The sequence below is a fragment of the Zerene cesonia genome, unplaced genomic scaffold (genome assembly GCF_012273895.1).
Source record: "Zerene cesonia ecotype Mississippi unplaced genomic scaffold, Zerene_cesonia_1.1 Zces_u004, whole genome shotgun sequence".
NCBI classification, from domain to species: domain Eukaryota; kingdom Metazoa; phylum Arthropoda; class Insecta; order Lepidoptera; family Pieridae; genus Zerene; species Zerene cesonia.
In genome coordinates, this window is record NW_024045134.1 from 1,052,286 (window position 1) to 1,070,572 (window position 18,287).

The 18,287-nt window shown below is 30.0% G+C and overlaps 1 protein-coding gene across 1 annotated transcript in view; it reads left to right on the forward strand.

Annotated features, from left to right (window-relative positions):
* Positions 1–10,618: 10,618 nt before the first annotated feature.
* LOC119838726 (membrane-bound alkaline phosphatase-like) overlaps positions 10,619–18,287 on the forward strand; it is a 20,562-nt gene continuing 12,893 nt past the window's right edge. The window contains exons 1-2 of the mRNA XM_038364815.1: positions 10,619–10,731; positions 15,306–15,607. Coding sequence (XP_038220743.1) covers positions 10,677–10,731; positions 15,306–15,607 — 357 coding nt within the window. The 5' untranslated portion in view covers positions 10,619–10,676. The remainder of the gene's footprint in view (positions 10,732–15,305; positions 15,608–18,287) is intronic.

Here is an 18,287-nt window from a genome sequence, read left to right on the forward strand (position 1 = left end):
ATTTTGCAACTGTAAATGGCATTAAATGCGCTCTGCGCGTGATTTCTTAACTACGCTCTTGTTTTTAATATACCTATTGTGGAATCGAATGCTAGGGTTGCATTGGTATCTTATAAACCGGCATATAATGGTTCTGCTAGGCCTGGCATAAATGGCACAGTCTAGTGGTCATGAGGGTTGCCCTGTGCACCGGAGTCCCCTTGGCGGAGGTGGTACTTACGACACTGGTTCAAAATATAAAATGCTGAAGGTTTTTTCACTGCTTCAATACCAAATATTAGAAAAATAGCAACAATGTGATCGCGGTATAAAGACAGTGGCGGGAAATGACGATGACTCAAATTTAAGTTTAAATATTATGTCCTTAGGAATGAATAAATTCTAAAAACGAGTAAAATACATTGATAGTTATTATATCGTATTCTGCTTATACATATGCTGTGTATTATGTATTATCAATTTATACCTGTATATAAAATAACTCGTTATATTCATTTATAATTAGAATCGAAAGCTAAAATGGGCTTCCTTTTAGCTTAAACTAATATAATCAGAGAGCACATTACAAGATCGACAATAAAATAATACATTTTGTCAAGTCAATTTTGAAAAATGTTTATTTAACTCGAAAGTTTTAAATTATATTTTATTAATAAATTTATATTCGAGCATATCACAAGCAATAAATACAAAAAAAAGAATTATTTACAATATTTATTTTGAAAATGTTATAAAGTTTATTTACATTGAATTAATTAGGTATATAATTAATCATAAATACTTACATATTTTAATATGTTTTTAGGACTTATAGATATTTTTCCATAAAAATCGTAATGCATTTTTCATTGCGTTCATGAAACACATTTGTTTTGAATTTCATTACTTAACAAACTCATGTCCATTTACGTTATTTAATAGATCTTAAAACAATCATATGAATTATAAATAGTCAAATATTAAAAACTGCAATATCTAATATATGTCGAGGTTTCATACCATTTGATTTGAAGTGCATTCGCTTATTATTATTTAAGTGCGTTTGATTATATTTGTAACTCATTCAAGTGGCCTATTTCAATTAGATTTATATTATTTCTCATCAGAAACGTAGATCTGATAAGCAATTTTTTTTAACATTTCAATTAAAAAGTGATTAATTCATACTATTAAAAGTACAAACTCACTTCATCTCATATAGTTCAAATAATTATCGAAATTACCAAGTTGTTTATATGATTGCTAGATAAATGGACGGTTGAAAATAATAAAGTGTATAAATAATATATAATACGAAGATATACATGTATGTTATATGCGTTAGATTGATGTAATTGTGTAGATGATTATACAAGCTTCGTATGAAAAGATTTTAATAAAATTGGTACGTGAGTTGTGTTTTATTGCCTTTCCCTTTTTTACACAATAAAGTCTAGGTACAAACTTTAATAGTTTGCTATAATAATTATCGAAATTTGATTAATATCGTAACATATAAATATGTAGATATTGAAACATATTTATTTAGAATATTTCTAAGGTAGGTATTCGCATCGGATCCTATTTTGAAAACCATTCTTAACAATAGGTATTAATAATCATTCTCATTTTGTCATTCTTTCACGTCGCAACGGAGCGATTTTATACGATTTTAGTCTAGATATAATAATTAGGTAACAGCAACCGAGCAACCGAACTCGTGGGTCGCCTAAGGCCAAGCAGGAACCAACGGCCAGCAGACAAAGGAGAATAGGAAAGGATTGACAAAAGGAATATTTGAATGGACTAAAAAGAGTCAAATCGCATGAACATGCAACTATTTTCAATGGGGGTGTGATACTTTCCCCGATGGGAGCTGGTCCTTGATGATCGATAGAGTGTACTGAAGCGTGCTCGCCTCCGAGACCAAATGTGACTACGCGGGCAAAGCCGCAAGCGAATAGCTAGTTAAAAAAAACAAGACTTGGAATTACATATAAACAATACACTTGACGTCATGCGCACGCGCCGAACCGCGTCCGCCAATAGCAAGCTGGCGTTGGCCACACGCCTGTCACGCGTCATGCGCCTGTGATGTGGGGACTGATTACTGTGGAGCTGGTTAATTAGTTATCTTATTATGTACAAGGTATTGATAAAGATGTGCCCAAACTTGGGTGTGGGGTAAAAATATATTTTATTGACCTTTGACCGAGATTGTCAAAGAGATGAGCGGTTAGTAACGTTTATTTATCGTTATCTACTTTACTTAGTAAATAGTTGTTATATATTAATAGAAAGTTAATGAAATTGAACATATTGATTTAATATTTTTTCTCACCAGTACGTTATTGCTAACATTATTGTGTTAGTTACATACCATATTTTTTTCAAGTCTAAATTTAATTTTAATGTATATTATTTCGATCTGTTTTGATGAAATAAGATCTAAAATTTTGTTTATAGGATATTATTTGCAAAACTAAAAGTATAAAGAGGAGTTTCAGAAATATAAGAGGCGATTCATATGGAAAATGTTGATAGAAGAAAGCAAAATATAGCGCTTGGTGAACTCACAACAAATAATAAACTCTTCCTTAGCAAAGCAAAAATTAAAACATCATACTATCAATGTATGATTAACATTCCTCGTGTTTTTACAACCATGTTTAATTAACGTGATAGTATTTTAATAGTAAATAAAAGTTTACAACACATGTTACTTCTGCTTTTTTAAGATAATGAGACAAATCCTTTAATACTTTGAGTCAATTATCTGAACTTATCATCAATCACTATATTATTATATTTGTAGTCTAAAGTGTAGTCCTAGTCCCTAGTGAAAAATTCTGGTAATGTATATAAAGTTTTAATGTGGTGGTCGAGTCACGCCACGGCACGAATGGGTCCAGCTTGCATCGGGGAAGCACCACATCCCCATGAAAAATCGGTTAGTGGGGGAGCCGGGGGTCTAGCCGGGAGTTCAGTTGCGCGCTTTGACATAAAAAAATGCATATAAAAATTTTTTCGTACATAAAATCATTCATGACATAACTGACCAAGAAATACGAATGCTGTAATATTATTTATTCATCGATGTTTAAAACCCCCCATTTATCACAACTGTTAGATAAACTGTAAACAGATTAAGATCAACTCCATGCAAGTATTTAATAAACCCGTTCATTCTTATAACAATAAGGAGATAACACGAAACCTCAGCAAACAAAATAAACATAATAATACAATTTCAATATGATTGTTTAACCACGGATCGCATCATAGAATACATTTGCACTTGACAATAAAATATAATACATGCTGAATTTAAAAGGCATTTAGGTGAATATAAAGATAATTAAAAGTGTCATAACATACAAGCATGATGTGTGATGGTACGCAATTACAAACATTTGTTTTCTATTTATGCTATTGTTCTTTCCGATAAGATAAATAATAACAACCGTAATTCCCAATCCCGATTTTCGTCTGATATTTCGGAAGTCCCTTTTTATTTATTTGTCACCTTCAAATAACAGGAAATATATTGTATAAACTACTATATTACATGCTAAGATTGTAATATTGCTAAACCTAAGAAGCTAAGGTTACAATATTCAGATGTAATCATTTCAGACGTAAATTTGTAAGAAACAGACAGACTCAATCACTTACCTATTTAGATTGTCAAAACTCTTTATATATCGTGTGGTGTGGAATCTTTCTTACATATCAGTGAAAGATCGTTGGAAATCTTCTGATAATTAAACATCAGACATCTAAATGTGTCTGTTGTTTTCTGATTATGGAATTACCACAAACAACAGACGCATTTAGATGAAAAAAAAATATAGAATGTTATTCGCCAATTCTCATTTGACGAGATTATTGTGCGTTATTATTTGCCCTTTATTACAAAGTATTGCATGAATACATGAAGAATACTATAAAAAAAAACATATTTAGCACGTTTTAGAAGGTACGAAGAAGTGTTTGACCTTTTTTGTTCAGAGTTTTTTATTAAAACTCTTTGACCAGGTCAAAGTCATATGCCATATAAAGGTCGCACGAAATGAATACAGCTATTAATTGCTTCTAAGTGAAGTAGATCAGGGATTTTTTTCAATTTCCATATAGGTATTTAGAATAAGAAGTGTTTTTGAATGCAAATTGCAATATCAATATCGCAGTTTACTAAGTTTTAGCTGTGTGCATAATGTTATTGCTTTGTGGTTTATAAAAGCAAGGTTTTAATAATAGCTAAAACCTTCTGTGAAACTGAACGTAGCTGTAGTGTAGTCCTTGATTGCTTCACATTTAGCACCTTATTGAGACACAACATTCAAAATAATGTTATATTCGAATCATCAATTTAATTGGGGCATTGTTTAGTTTAAATAAGTTTATACATATTATATAACAATTATAGCCTATATTTATGTAAATACAGATATTTATATTATTATTATCAGTAAGAATAAAAATTGGGACAAGTTTGCCCTGGGAATTTATCACATCCAAACCTTTAACCTTCAGTTTAACATAATGGATTCGTAAAGGAGAAGGACTTTCCGATAAACAAAAAAAAAAGATAAACACTCATATCGCTTTTACTGAATAATGGCATTAATTTCCTGAGTGATAACTACAGAGTCATGGCTTTAAGGATGATATACCCTTCACATGATGATAATTTTCAAGCAGCTGATCTTCTAATAATACGTGTCCCTATCAGTTCCAGTTCTCTTATTAACAACACGACATTAGCTACGTCACCAAGTATTATCATCGCTATCGTATCACGTATTTCCTTGCAGTATCCAATACAATCATAATACTGAAGCATCACAAATTACACACATCCTTCTTAGCATGAATGGCGCCCACACAATAGCACGGCCAAGAAATAAAATAACGTCCAATTACAGTTGGAATATTTTCTCTTTTTAGCTCATGGTCAAAGTTTGGAATGTGTAAAATGCGAAATAGATTATTTATTACGTATCAATAAATTGATTTTATGGTTTTTACAACAGATTCAATCAGCAAAATAAAGTAATTGATTGTTTACTAACTTCTAAATAACCTATGATAAGACGTATTAAAAAGTAATAAAAAAAATGATATAAACTGAATGATGAATAAACGGTTGATAAGAGCGATCTATTTAACATTATACAAAATAAATGAGTTCACTCACATTTTTTTCTATTTAATATTAAGTGCAATACGATGAACAGTAAAAAATACATGATTCCAAAACCAAGTATTATCAACTTTAAACATATTATCCTGTTGCAATTTTATACAATACTAGCTGCGCCCCACGGTTTCACCCACGTAGGTCCGTATCCCGTAGGAATATCGGGATAAAGAGTTACCTATATGTTATTACAGTTGTCGAGCTATCTACGTACCAATTATCATTGCAACCGGTTCAGTAGTTTTTGCGTGACAGAGCAACAAACACACACACATCCTTACAAACTTTCGCATTTGTAATATTAGTAGGATGTATAAAAGTAAAAGGTTTATATGAAATCATATTAAGTAGTGCCGATGTACCAACCTTAATTTGACATTTTTTTCTGGGTTGTCACTGCGGGAAACACAATGGATAGAGCATTTCTTCTGCTTCGCATTTACAATTTAAAGCGCTGATATGTTATTCAAGCACCGATCTATATTTAATACCTAGTAGCTGGCTTTATTGTTTATATTACTAAATCTATTGAGGCACAAATGATTCTATATTATCTATAGAATTCTATAATACTAAGGTAAGAGTATGATGTAGGATAGAGAACAAATAATTCTTCAGGGATGATGCTCAGTCGGAATTTAAAAAAGGTTTAATTGTAATTATTTTTCATTTAATTCGATAAACCTATATGTTCTAGATAAGAATTTGCGTCAGTGGTTATCCAGAGCATTGATCCACGGTGTTTGGGCGTGGTACATTTATACAGGGTGCTTTTATATATATTTATGACCTCAATGGTCATTACACATCTATGAATTGTAATTAATATATAGATAGGTATATGTCCATGGATCTAAAAGAATAACTGAAAAATATGTGAACTTTTTCATTCGAAAACTTACGAATCAAACTATAAATATAGCGTAGTGTTCAATTTATGTATAAAGTTATTAAACACAAAATAATTGTTTTAATTTATACAAATTAATGAGTTTCAAATATCCACGATTCAGCTACCTTAATCCGTTTGAAAAAGTTAAAGGCAATTTTATAATTTTGGTAGTTTTGTGTCATGATAGGTATTTTAATTCTTAAAAAGTTTTGACAAAAAAATAACCTACGTCAGAAAGCCTCTATCTAATTCTGAAAGAGTTATCCCATGTCTTGTATACCTGGTTTGTTAAACAAATTGCTCCTAAAATACAAGAAAAAACATGCAGACGTTTTTTCTTGTATTTTATGTCCTGTCGATATGTCCTGTGCTGCCACAGCAAACCATATCGACAGGAAAAAGTGCCCACACTTATATGTACTTTGTTCTGATCTTATTTCAAGTACCCACTCAATAAAAATATCAACTATTTGTTTAACATCTACATAACTATCAGAGCTAAAAGCACGTCAGACTAATTGAAACAATTATCATCCTGTTTATTATAATCTTCAATATAAAACGAAGCTGTGTAAGATAACGCACAGTCGCGGACCACGCCCCCCTACAATATGACATTGTTGTGGTTTTTCTTGATTCTTCCTGTGCAAGGGTTGTACGGTAAGTGTGCAGCTATCATACACACGCCCTAGGGTTCATTTCTTTTGTTATAATCAAAAAATATTAAAATTTATGGCTTACGAAACAAAGAATGCTTCATATATTTGTAAATACTTAGTTGATTTGAAGCTATTGACCAAAATGCTTTATTTGAACAAAATTAAATGGAGGTAGTGTATAAGCTAATGTATAGGAAACTAGCAGCTTGCCTAATCTTCAGCTGAAATGAATCGGGTTAAGAATATGTAGCTTGTATTTATAAAAGAACTTTCAATATTAATTCATAAGATACGATCGTTACTTTTATAATATTTCACTCGCATAGCTCCCGTTTCCGTAAGATTTTTTCGGGAAAAACTAGATTATTCTCTTTTCTTGGTCTCTAATTATATCCACCCCAAATTTGTATCAGTTCGGTGGTTAGACTAAACAAAAGTTTATTAAAATCGTAACATTTTAAGGTATTTTTTAAGTCCTATTATAAAGTTCCGAATAGTTTCAACTGTAACCACAATACAAATATTTTTAAATATTTTATTTATACCACAACACTTAAAAATATATATAAACAGGGATTGACAAAGCACAAAAGGCGATCTTATCGCTCATCAGCGATCTCTTCCAGATTGTGTAATGTACAGAATAATGAATAATATAAAATAAACTTTACGCGAGTGTAAAAACTGAAGAGAAAACTTAAATCACATAAATGAATAACAAGAATATAATATAATACATAATATTAGTGTAATAAATTTGTCTGTTTTTGGCCATATCTGTAGGTAAATACTTAGTCCTAAATAAATTATTACAAGTCTACTGTTCACACAAAATAAATCACAATATATGAATAAGCATTCACACTAGACGACAAAAAAAAATTAATGATCACAGCACTTACATAATTACTATTGAACTTTTTCTATAATTGCATTCAGTATCTTCTTTTACTATATTATTGAGATAAACTTCAACAATTTATGTAATTAATCGTAATAATAACGTTATATATAAACAATGCTTTCATAACATAGCGTAAGTCTAAAACTACTCATGTTATTATCGGAAATAAGCTGCGCTTAAATACTTACGGACTGTCTATTGACATAAAATAATTTAATTACAATGCTATGATTGATTTTCGCATATTATTTAATATCCACATGGATTATTATATTACATCACACCACGTGCTTCTCGCGTGCAAAATGCGGTGTGTAAATAATTAATGTGCTCGTGGAATGCCACCACACAGCATTCTACTATTTATTCATATAATATCTCGATAAAATTTCAGAAATCCATCACAGTTTGTTTTTTCAGTCAATTACGTTACATCCATTCAGTTAAATTTGATATATGCTTAATTGTGTTTATAACTTACTCTTATTATTTTTAACATTTATTTGTAACATCTCTTGTGTTTTAGATAATTAAACTTTTGTCCGCGGCTTTCCCCCTTTTTCTTGTTATTATACATATTATAATCCTTTCTCTTGATTCACTGGATCTATTGAAAAAAAACCATCAAAACCTGTTAAAATTACAGACGGCGGAAAGCGACTGTGTTTTATACTATGTAGTGATAATTGTCATAGCATTATACGTAGTTATAGTGCATTGCGAATGTTATTACGATATGATCGTACGGGAAGTCGTATCATCGAAGTTCAATCAATATAAACTAAAAAAAGATTTTAAATTTATTGTCTGGATGCGCTTAAATATTTTTCTAATTTCAAATATTTAACAGTTATATTAAATTGTTTAACGGTGTGATTAAATGAATTACTGGCTGATTGTAAATTGATACTTACGGCTATTTATAAAACAAGACAGCTTTTATCATATTAAAAATAAATTCGTTCATAAAACCTAATTAGATCTCAATTGATAATAAATGATAAAAGATATACACGACAATCTTTTAATAATCGCTTTATAACGTATTGTATTCAATTACAACATTTGAGATAAGGCGCCAAACGCATGGCACGTGCTAAGATTTCTTATCTGTATTCTTAACTTGCCAACTGTCAATAATTTGGCGCGCAAGCGTGGAACATGAAAATAATATGAAGGTACAAAAATATCAATTAGACATTATTTATGTTACGTTCTATCTATATAAAATTTGTAATATTAATATTGGGCGATTAAATTGAATACCATTTGACAATAATTTCAAAATTATTAATCTGTTTGCGTCGCGTTATAAAAATGATATTATAAAAAGAAGTTTGTATATTTTCGTGAAAATCTATTCTATTTTAATGAAATTCAAGATGATTACCACGAGACTTTTTTTAAATACAATTTGCATTTTCAATACTCGTTCGAATGGAATAATTAAAAAAGTTGTGTTTGTGTATGATTATGATTGATGATAAATGCTAGAGAGTACGGCATACTTTATGACAATTTGGTGTACCAAAAACAATCCATGAGACTGTTAGGTAGTGGAAAACATTCGAATGGAGAGTCTGCGTGTTTCTATTGATCCGGTCTCAACATTTCAAAGGAACTATTGAAGCTGAAGGAGCTTATTTGATTAAATTGCATATATTATTTTAAAATATAATGATATTAACTAGTGGACCCTCAGCGGTAGAGACTTAACTTCATTAAGATATTTCGAATATTCCAATATTTTTTGAACGATCTTTTTTGTATGTTCCTAATACATGATAGTACATATATTGCTATTTTTTTATTCATTAATTTATGTCTTACGCATAACAAAAAAAAAATGAATTCTACATTCTACATTCCGTCCCATTTCCGTCCCATAAACTATAAGTGATCGCGGTCATAAAAAGGCTCACCTACAACGATTTTTCATGACGTATTAATATACAGATTTAAAAAATTGACTCACTTACTTTTATGTATAGAAAATAATCCTTGTAACAATATTTATGGCAATAACATAGATTCAACATAAATAAGAGATGAATAATTAAGTATGCATTATTATCGCAAAGCGATTAATTACGCGATTTTATATTCTTACATTTCATCGAAATTTTGTTAGTGGGTGATGCTTTTCAAATGAACTCAAACTCGATACATTTATTAATTGAAATAGACTCCATCACAGATAACTTAATATCATACTCCATTCAGAAACGCTTTTGTATCTTCATAATAAATTTTACCGCCGGTTCCTGGGCCAAATTAAATAAGTATTGTTTCTGATATGGTATTGTATTATCTGTGATTGTAAATAAAATAATATATGTATGATTTTAAGGAATCAATAGGTTTGTCATACATTACTATGAACGTGCTCGAAGAATGTAACATTAAGAGACACGTGGATATTGTAAAATAAATAGGTAGGTAGATAATAAATGAAATGATCTCATACAAAAAAAAAATGCTAAAATTATATATAAATAAAATAAATCCATAACTCATTTTCTGCAATTTTCAAATTTCAAAATTCAAAATAAATAAAGCATCTTTAAAAGTAATATTCTACAGAATTTGCAACAGATAAAGGAAACTTTGTACCGATCATCCGATTCTTCATTCAGTCAAGTGGTAAATTATAAGAAAAGTTTTATTATTCCGACCTAAAAGAAAAAGCCTTAACTCAAATTCGTTATATATAATAATATAAATTAAATTAAAGTCATGACTACTCGCGTACACTCACTAAAAAACCGGTGTTATTATACTTTTCTACAAACTTCTAACAAAACATCCAATATAATTTAAGATTTCGCCAGTATTACATTAAATTCAATACCATTCAAACAATCAAACAAAATTTAAATTCGTTATTAACATTTCGAGATGAGCCTCATTCTATCAGTTTAATTGCTGAATGATGAATTACATTTCAAATGAGTTAACAGTGTAAAAAGTAACTCACCGGATCAGGTGTAAGCAGTCCATAGGCACGTCGGTCGGCGCGCGCACGGTACCCGAGACGTTATGGCGCGAGTTTTTATTTTTCAAGTGTTATTATTTATTTACGCTGTTAATTCAGGTTGGTGATTTATGTTTTGCATTTTTATATCTGTATATTAGTATTTTAATTGTGTTTGTACTTGGTAATATTATTAAGTAGATTTCTGTAGTTTTTCCATTTACAGATATATAAAGAAAAAACATTTTATTAAAATGTTTTTGAGTGAAAGGTAATTTTTGTCGCTTGAAATTTTGTAAATAATAAGAGTTAATTTTTGTAGGTATATTTTACACGTCAAGAAACGGTAGTTTAAGCAATTCGTTACATACCTACCTACATTTATTAAATTAAAAATAAACATTAAACGTTACCATTTTTGACATAATTTGCATAGCTAAAGACATCATTGTATGATCTGATATCTTGTATTTCACAACTAAAATAATTAATTCAAATTTGAGTTTATATAATACTCAAACATCAGTATCGATAGTCTAATCAAATAGAATGCAGATGATTTATAATCAACCGATTGCTACAGAAGAACATTTTTTTTTCTTATGACCTTTATAATAAATTGCATAAACAAATATCATTTAAAATACAATAATATATTATGTTATTTTTAAATGAATACAGTTTACTTGAATAAGAAATGAATAATTTCTTAATAAACTAGCTTTTGCCCGCGGCTTCACCCACATTGATTCGGAGTAGTTTAAAAGATGTTATTGTACTTATAAACCTTCCTCTTGAATCACTCTATCTATTAAAAAAAAACCATCAAAATCCGTTGCGTAGATTTAAAGATTTATGAATACATAGGGACATGGGGACAGAGAAGGACACTTTGTTCTATACTGTGTAGTGATTATTTAGTTAACTACCAAATCTGAACATCATCTAACCATTGTGAATTACATTTCATCTTCTGATCCCATTACAAATGGTTCAATTTGAAACTTTTAAGAACCTAAAAAAATTATGAACAATTTACTTTTTTATCGTTGTTATTGATATGATAAAGCATAATTTTTACTACAAGTTGTTAAGCTTCCCCTTTTTTATAACGTCAAAAATAGCAGATTAAAAAAAATAATAAAAAATTATTTTTGTTAAAATAAGAATTTAATACATACATAGTTCTGTGAGTTAAGACTGTTTGAAGTTTAAATAAATGAAGTTTTAGCATGTGCTTTAAATGAAACAATCAAGTCTTAAAAATATGCTCCTTTATAGTTAGAAATCAAAATCTAGGAATGCGAATATCAAACATAATGTGGGACACATTATGTATTAATTAGGATGTCTGGAATGACGTGTGGGTGAAACTGGTTTACACTTGAAATTACAGAAGTTAGTTTAAAATTTTCAGCTTTATTCACATTCTTGTTGTCCTTTAGTGGTAATTTAATCTACCAAAATATGTTATATATAGATTTCTATGACTTAGGATCTTTATTGTTTAAATAAATATATGTATGCATATAACAGATTGTACTAAATTATATAAAAACACATAAACGCACGCGAAGGGTCTGCACACATTAAAAAAATAGAAAGCACCTTTCTTGTAATTATTGTTTGTTGATAATATATATATATAGCTCATGAGATACAACCTGGTGACAGACAAACGGACAGTGAAGTGGGTATAGATTATGGTAAATTACACATAAATTAGTAATGTTATAAAAAACATGCATCCTTTATTGTAATTAGTAATTTGCCAAATCGATATCTGAATAATTAAAAGATGACGCGTTCATACAATTCATTTTGGAGGTAACTAGTTTTTAGAAAAAAATATCTGAAAAAAAACGCTGTTTAATTAATCTGTTTTGTTTGATTATCTGTGAGTACTTTGAGCCATTTAAAATTGTTTAGTTTTTTAAATTTTGAGATCGTCATTCCGGGTCAAAAGTTAATAAACAGTTGTATTTGAGGTTGTTAAAGCATTTAGCCACAAAATAATAAGTATTTTGGCTTAAAACAAATAGAAAATACTATTTATTATCATTATAATATATATGGTTACTAATAAATATACGACGAATATCAGAAGTAACAATTTGTGAGCAGCTATAATAATTCTTAACTAGTACCCGCTTATGCTGTTATATTAAAAAAGTATAAATGAAATAGAATGGCTTGTTATACTCCATAAAGATGAAGCTTTCTAACGATATTGTTTCTTGTTTTTTATAATCGACTGATTAGTTTTTGAGTAAAATCATAAAAAAGGAAGCTATCAAAACATTTACCTGTTTTTGACCGAAAACATGAGGAGGTTCTGTGTGGACTGTATGCATTTTTTGTGTTTGTTCCTTGATATTTTCGTCAATTCAGAACATAAATGGGTTAACATATGACCATAAAAATCACCTTGTGTTTATTTTACTGAAAGTGTGAAATCCTGACGTCGATCCATTTCAGGATCTGATAATAGATTTATTTATTTAATTATAAAAAAACTTACAGCTATAAATACATTAGCAGCATAAGTGAAACAAATATAAGGTCAATTACAAGTTTTCACATGTACAATTATAACGTAATTAATAACGCCGTTCGTAGTATAATTTAGGCGACAACCCGCATTTTTAATGTTGAAAAAGGCATTTGCCATATATTTTTATAATTGAGCTTCTGTGGTGCAGAAAAGATCTATATTCATCTCTTTCATTAAGAGGTTGAAATTTCTACATAATTGGATCAGAAAGGATCTCAAAGTATTCGTGGGAAAAGTAACTAACCATGTTATATCTCAGTAGTAAATGTTATCTCAGTAGAAAATTTTGACCTATTTGCCAGTTCTGCGATTAAATCGAAATATTGCGTACATAATGAAGCATTTCAACATACAATTCAACTGTCATATAAACCTGACTTTCATTTGGTCGCTTGGTAAAAACCGCAAGGCGCAGCTAATTTGTGAGTGTATAGGTACATTGAACCCATCTGTATTTTGGCGGCAGGACTTTTGCAAGAAAGAAATCACGTGCAATAAACCAGTTGTTACCTGTTTACAATTATGCGGTAATGTGAATATTAATATATACTACAATAATGTAAGCGTAACACGTGCCTTTTATTACATAAATATCGACGATAAAAATAAAATATGAGGGTAAAAAAAGGACATATACTCTTCTCTACTGCACTTTTTATTAAGATCCCTAAAAGATATCGTTTAGTAAGTAGTTAAAACTTTAAATATGGCAGGCACTGGTATTTATAAAGGTATCTGAGCATTTGCCACTTATCCACATGTGATTTGTTACAATGAATAATAATAGTAAGATGCAGTAATGAATTCCGTCACCTAAGATAAAAAAATAGACGCGCTCTGCGGTTCCACCCGAGTAAGTCTGTATCCTGTAGGAATACCGGGATAAAAAGTTGCCTATGTGTTATTCCAGTCGTCCAGCTATCTACGTACCAAATATATTTGCAATCGGTTCAGCAGTTTTTGCGTGAAAGAGTAACAAACATCCGTACATAATACATCCATCCATACTTACAAACTTTCGCGTTTATAATATTAGTAGGATAGGTACCAAATGAATTTTCCTTTAGTTAGTGTTACTTCAAAAGATAAAAGTTAAGATAATGACTTGGAAACGTGATTAAATCTTAGAGCAGAACGTGACACTATAGCAATTCTTATGATAATTGGTAGATATTTTATCACCCAGACATACATAATAAGCGTATATTATTGCAAGACAGTGTAATTTTAAGATACGATTATACTTTGTAGGAATGCTTGCAAGTTATTGTGATTGGTTACCTAAAAATATATATTTGATAAATAATAATGAAATTACATCTTCATTCATTTTAAAGTTTTAATGTTCTGATAAATAATTTAAATTACATTAAAATTATATTCACTTAAGAGGACTAAGGACATAAATCAAGATATGGATTAATTAACGTGAACCGAACTGAACCTAAGAAATATTGGAGAATGTAACACCGGACACACTTTTTAAAATATGTAATTATTACTTATAAAACTCATGTTATGTAATATATTATATAAAATATTCGAGTTATGAGAAATCAGCAATAACTCGAACAGCATACTCCTAAACTCCTCTTGTTATTTCATAACATTAGCTATTAGATAATATTATGTTATCTGTGCTATTAGCATTTTGTATGTTACTAGAAAAGGATTTCTCTATAAATTGATTTTCTAGTAAATCGTTATAAATATCCTTGTAATAATAAATAAAAATTAACGACGTAACTTGCACGTTTAATACATAAATTACTCAAATGTATTTAACAATAACTAATAATGTAATAAGTAGGTATGCATCAATCAACATTCGAAATACTCATTTAATTTTCCTAACAAAAAAATTACACACACAACATTAGAAGACTTACGAACACATACTTATTAATACTCGTACTGATATTACCCACGTATTTTCAGTACGTGTATCTAAAATACCTCTAGTTTAACTTGTGATAAACACTATAACCTATTATAATAACATGTAATAAATGTAACATATAACAACGTTTATTACCTTTTAACCGTCTAAATAAAATAAATAAGAAAAATAACGTCTTACTTACGAAACAGCTTGAGTATACTATTTAAACATTGTCTAACGCCAAACTACCTTTCACAGAAAATGTCGCATCAACACCGAAGCCGAAGAAAATTCTAGATACGATCATGAATCCTTCATACATACCAGCGGATGAAAAACACGGCTCGTACTGGAAGAAATCCGCCGCCGAGACACTCAAATCTAAACTCCAGGAGACTATGAATACGAATAAGGCGCGAAATGGGATTCTTTTCATTGGCGATGGAATGTCGTTGGCGACCATTATGGCTGCTAGGACATTTGGTGGCCAATTGGAGAGGAATTTGGGCGAAGAAAACGTTCTAGATTTTGAGAAGTTCCCCGTCGCTGGATTGGCGAGGGTGAGTAACTATTTTTTATTGAAAACTTAGAGGGTATATAGAGGATATGACGTAGATGTCTGGGGCATTTATTGAAAATATAAAATATTTTTAATAGATATTGATATGGTTACTATGGTATGTTGTTAGGTTTTAGACTTAAGACAGAGGCTTCCTTAAGTAGGGACTGAATAAATTAATAACCGACTAGGTAGGTGTAGTTAGTTAAGAACTGCGTTGAGACTTACTTTTTAAATGCGCTTATTGTTTTTTATGAGATATGTATATTTCAATAACCATAATGTATATTTCAATGAAAACAAACAGAACAATAGACCAAGATGCCAAGAAGTAAACACACATATTTCACTATAATTGTACTAATTACTTTCTACAAATTAGTAACATTTGCATATATCAATTACTTAAAAACACATTTGTTATGCAAAGATATTCATAATAATATGTGATAGTTTGCAATATTTGACGCAAGGCATTATTTTATTACAACACATAGATTATCTGTAATAATTAATTACGAATAATATTATAAAGTATATTAACGTTTTCCCGCAAAAACCACTGGACCGATGTCAAAATTTCTTTCATCATTAGAAAAGTGCAACTTCCCTGAGTGTTATAGGCTATACATCTACACAGGTACCATAATTTTAAACAAATTTAATACGGTTCCGAGCACCATGACTAGTAATTACGGGTAAGTCCCACAATCGGCAATTTACCCTGTCTTTATTTATATAATAATTGGCACCTTCACGTTATCATTAAGGAAAAAAAAAGCTTTTCTTAAAATATAACTTGGTCAGCGAGTTGTCTTGGTTTTTAGATGGAGTAATTCTTACGGTACTTGATTCGAATCGATTAAGTACCTGATATATAGTAGTATTATTGCTTGATGCTTAGCTGTAATTTATTGATTATATAGGTTTAATATATTAAATTATATAAAACCAGCGATTTTCTCTCCATAAGAACCTTCTTAGTACCTTCAAAAATGTAAAAAAAAAACAAATCTCTTCTCTCGATTCATTTTTATTTATATTGTTAGAAAGATAAAACCACAATTTGAATATATTTTTAGTTAATGTTTTTGTGTACCTACGAACATGAAAATATATATTTTTTCAACTTTGGCTTTTTCTTTTAAAAAGTTTTTGAAACTGGCTGTATTTTTTGTATTGTTTCTTGAGATATTTCGGCTTAGTAAATCGATCTTGATGATTGTTTTTTCATTTGAAAGCCTTCTGTTCCATTTAACTTTGGTCTGGTTTTTTACAAATATTTTGTTTTCTGTTATTAGGTAACAAATCGTTTAGTTATAAACTAGTGACTAAATGAAAGTGACTTACTAATCTTACAAAATATTTTTAAGTATGTAATAATTACAAAACGTTTAATTATGCAGGCAGAGTGTGGACTATTTTTTAAATACTAAAGTTCTAACCGGTTATATCAAGTGAGGTCGTTTAAATGCTAAAGCACCATAAAGTCTTACAAGGCACTAAATTAAATATTCGAATTTAACCTTAAATCAATGATCCTGACGGGCTTATAATTTCGAAATAAAAATCGAGTTCACTTTAAAAAGTACCGTTCAAGTAATAGGCGCCTAAATGCTATTTTCGAAATGCAAAATTTCAAATTTCGAATGAATGAAAAAAGAACTATTGTTTCTTAATTAGAAAGAAAATTTTATACCCCGTTAGTACCTAGGACAACTATTTGAAGAACATGTGTAAAGTTAAAATCATCAGTTATTTTGTTGATTGTCGAAAGGTAACGACTTTCTGCATCATACTTAGCTACGGTACATACATATGACCGGTTTCATTAGCGTAACTGCCAGTTAAATGCATAAATAAAGTACGAATTTTTCGATAACAACAAACGTTCGAGATTGAATTTTAGAAATAATACAAGCACAAGAACATGATAATAATTTTCCTCTGTGACATTTCTACCACAACTCACTGCATTGAGTGTATTCTAACAATATTGTCTATGCTAATATGCGTTGTTCAATTGTATTTGTACATAATTAATTCCACGAATTCCTATATTATATTGCGCAGATCTTTTGTAATATGATAATGCAAAGATTTCTTATTATTAGCAAAATATTTCACCAGCAGAACGGTACGTTAATCCGAATGACATAGGCTACAAACATTTTCATTTGTTTCTATCAATGGATTCAAGATGAGCGGCCAGCTTTGAAATAGTTTGAAAACCTGCGTGATATAATAGATTGTTATTCTGTTTCGTACGACGAGTGGGGGAGCCGTAGGCCTATTTCCTTCCCCTAGCCCTTCCCAGTCCATTCCTTCTTTCCAGTCGTCATCCTTTCCTTATCCCTTAAAAGCGGGCAGCGCATTCTCAGAGGTCTGAGCCTCTGCGAATGTTCATGGGCGGTGGTGATCGTTTATCGTCAGGCAAACCACCAGCTCAGTTGCCCGCTATGACATAAAATAGTGTATAAATTGTTGAAATGTTATATCGTAAAATAAAATTATTAAATACCCATCAAAGGAGTTATATAATGTTGTTTAATAAACAGTACATTAAAAATCACTACATAGTATAAAGTCGCTTTCCGCGTCTGTTGCTATGTATACCTAGTCTTGCCATAAATATTGTAATAAAGAAAAAAGAAAATTGTTAACTGCAAATAACATTTATT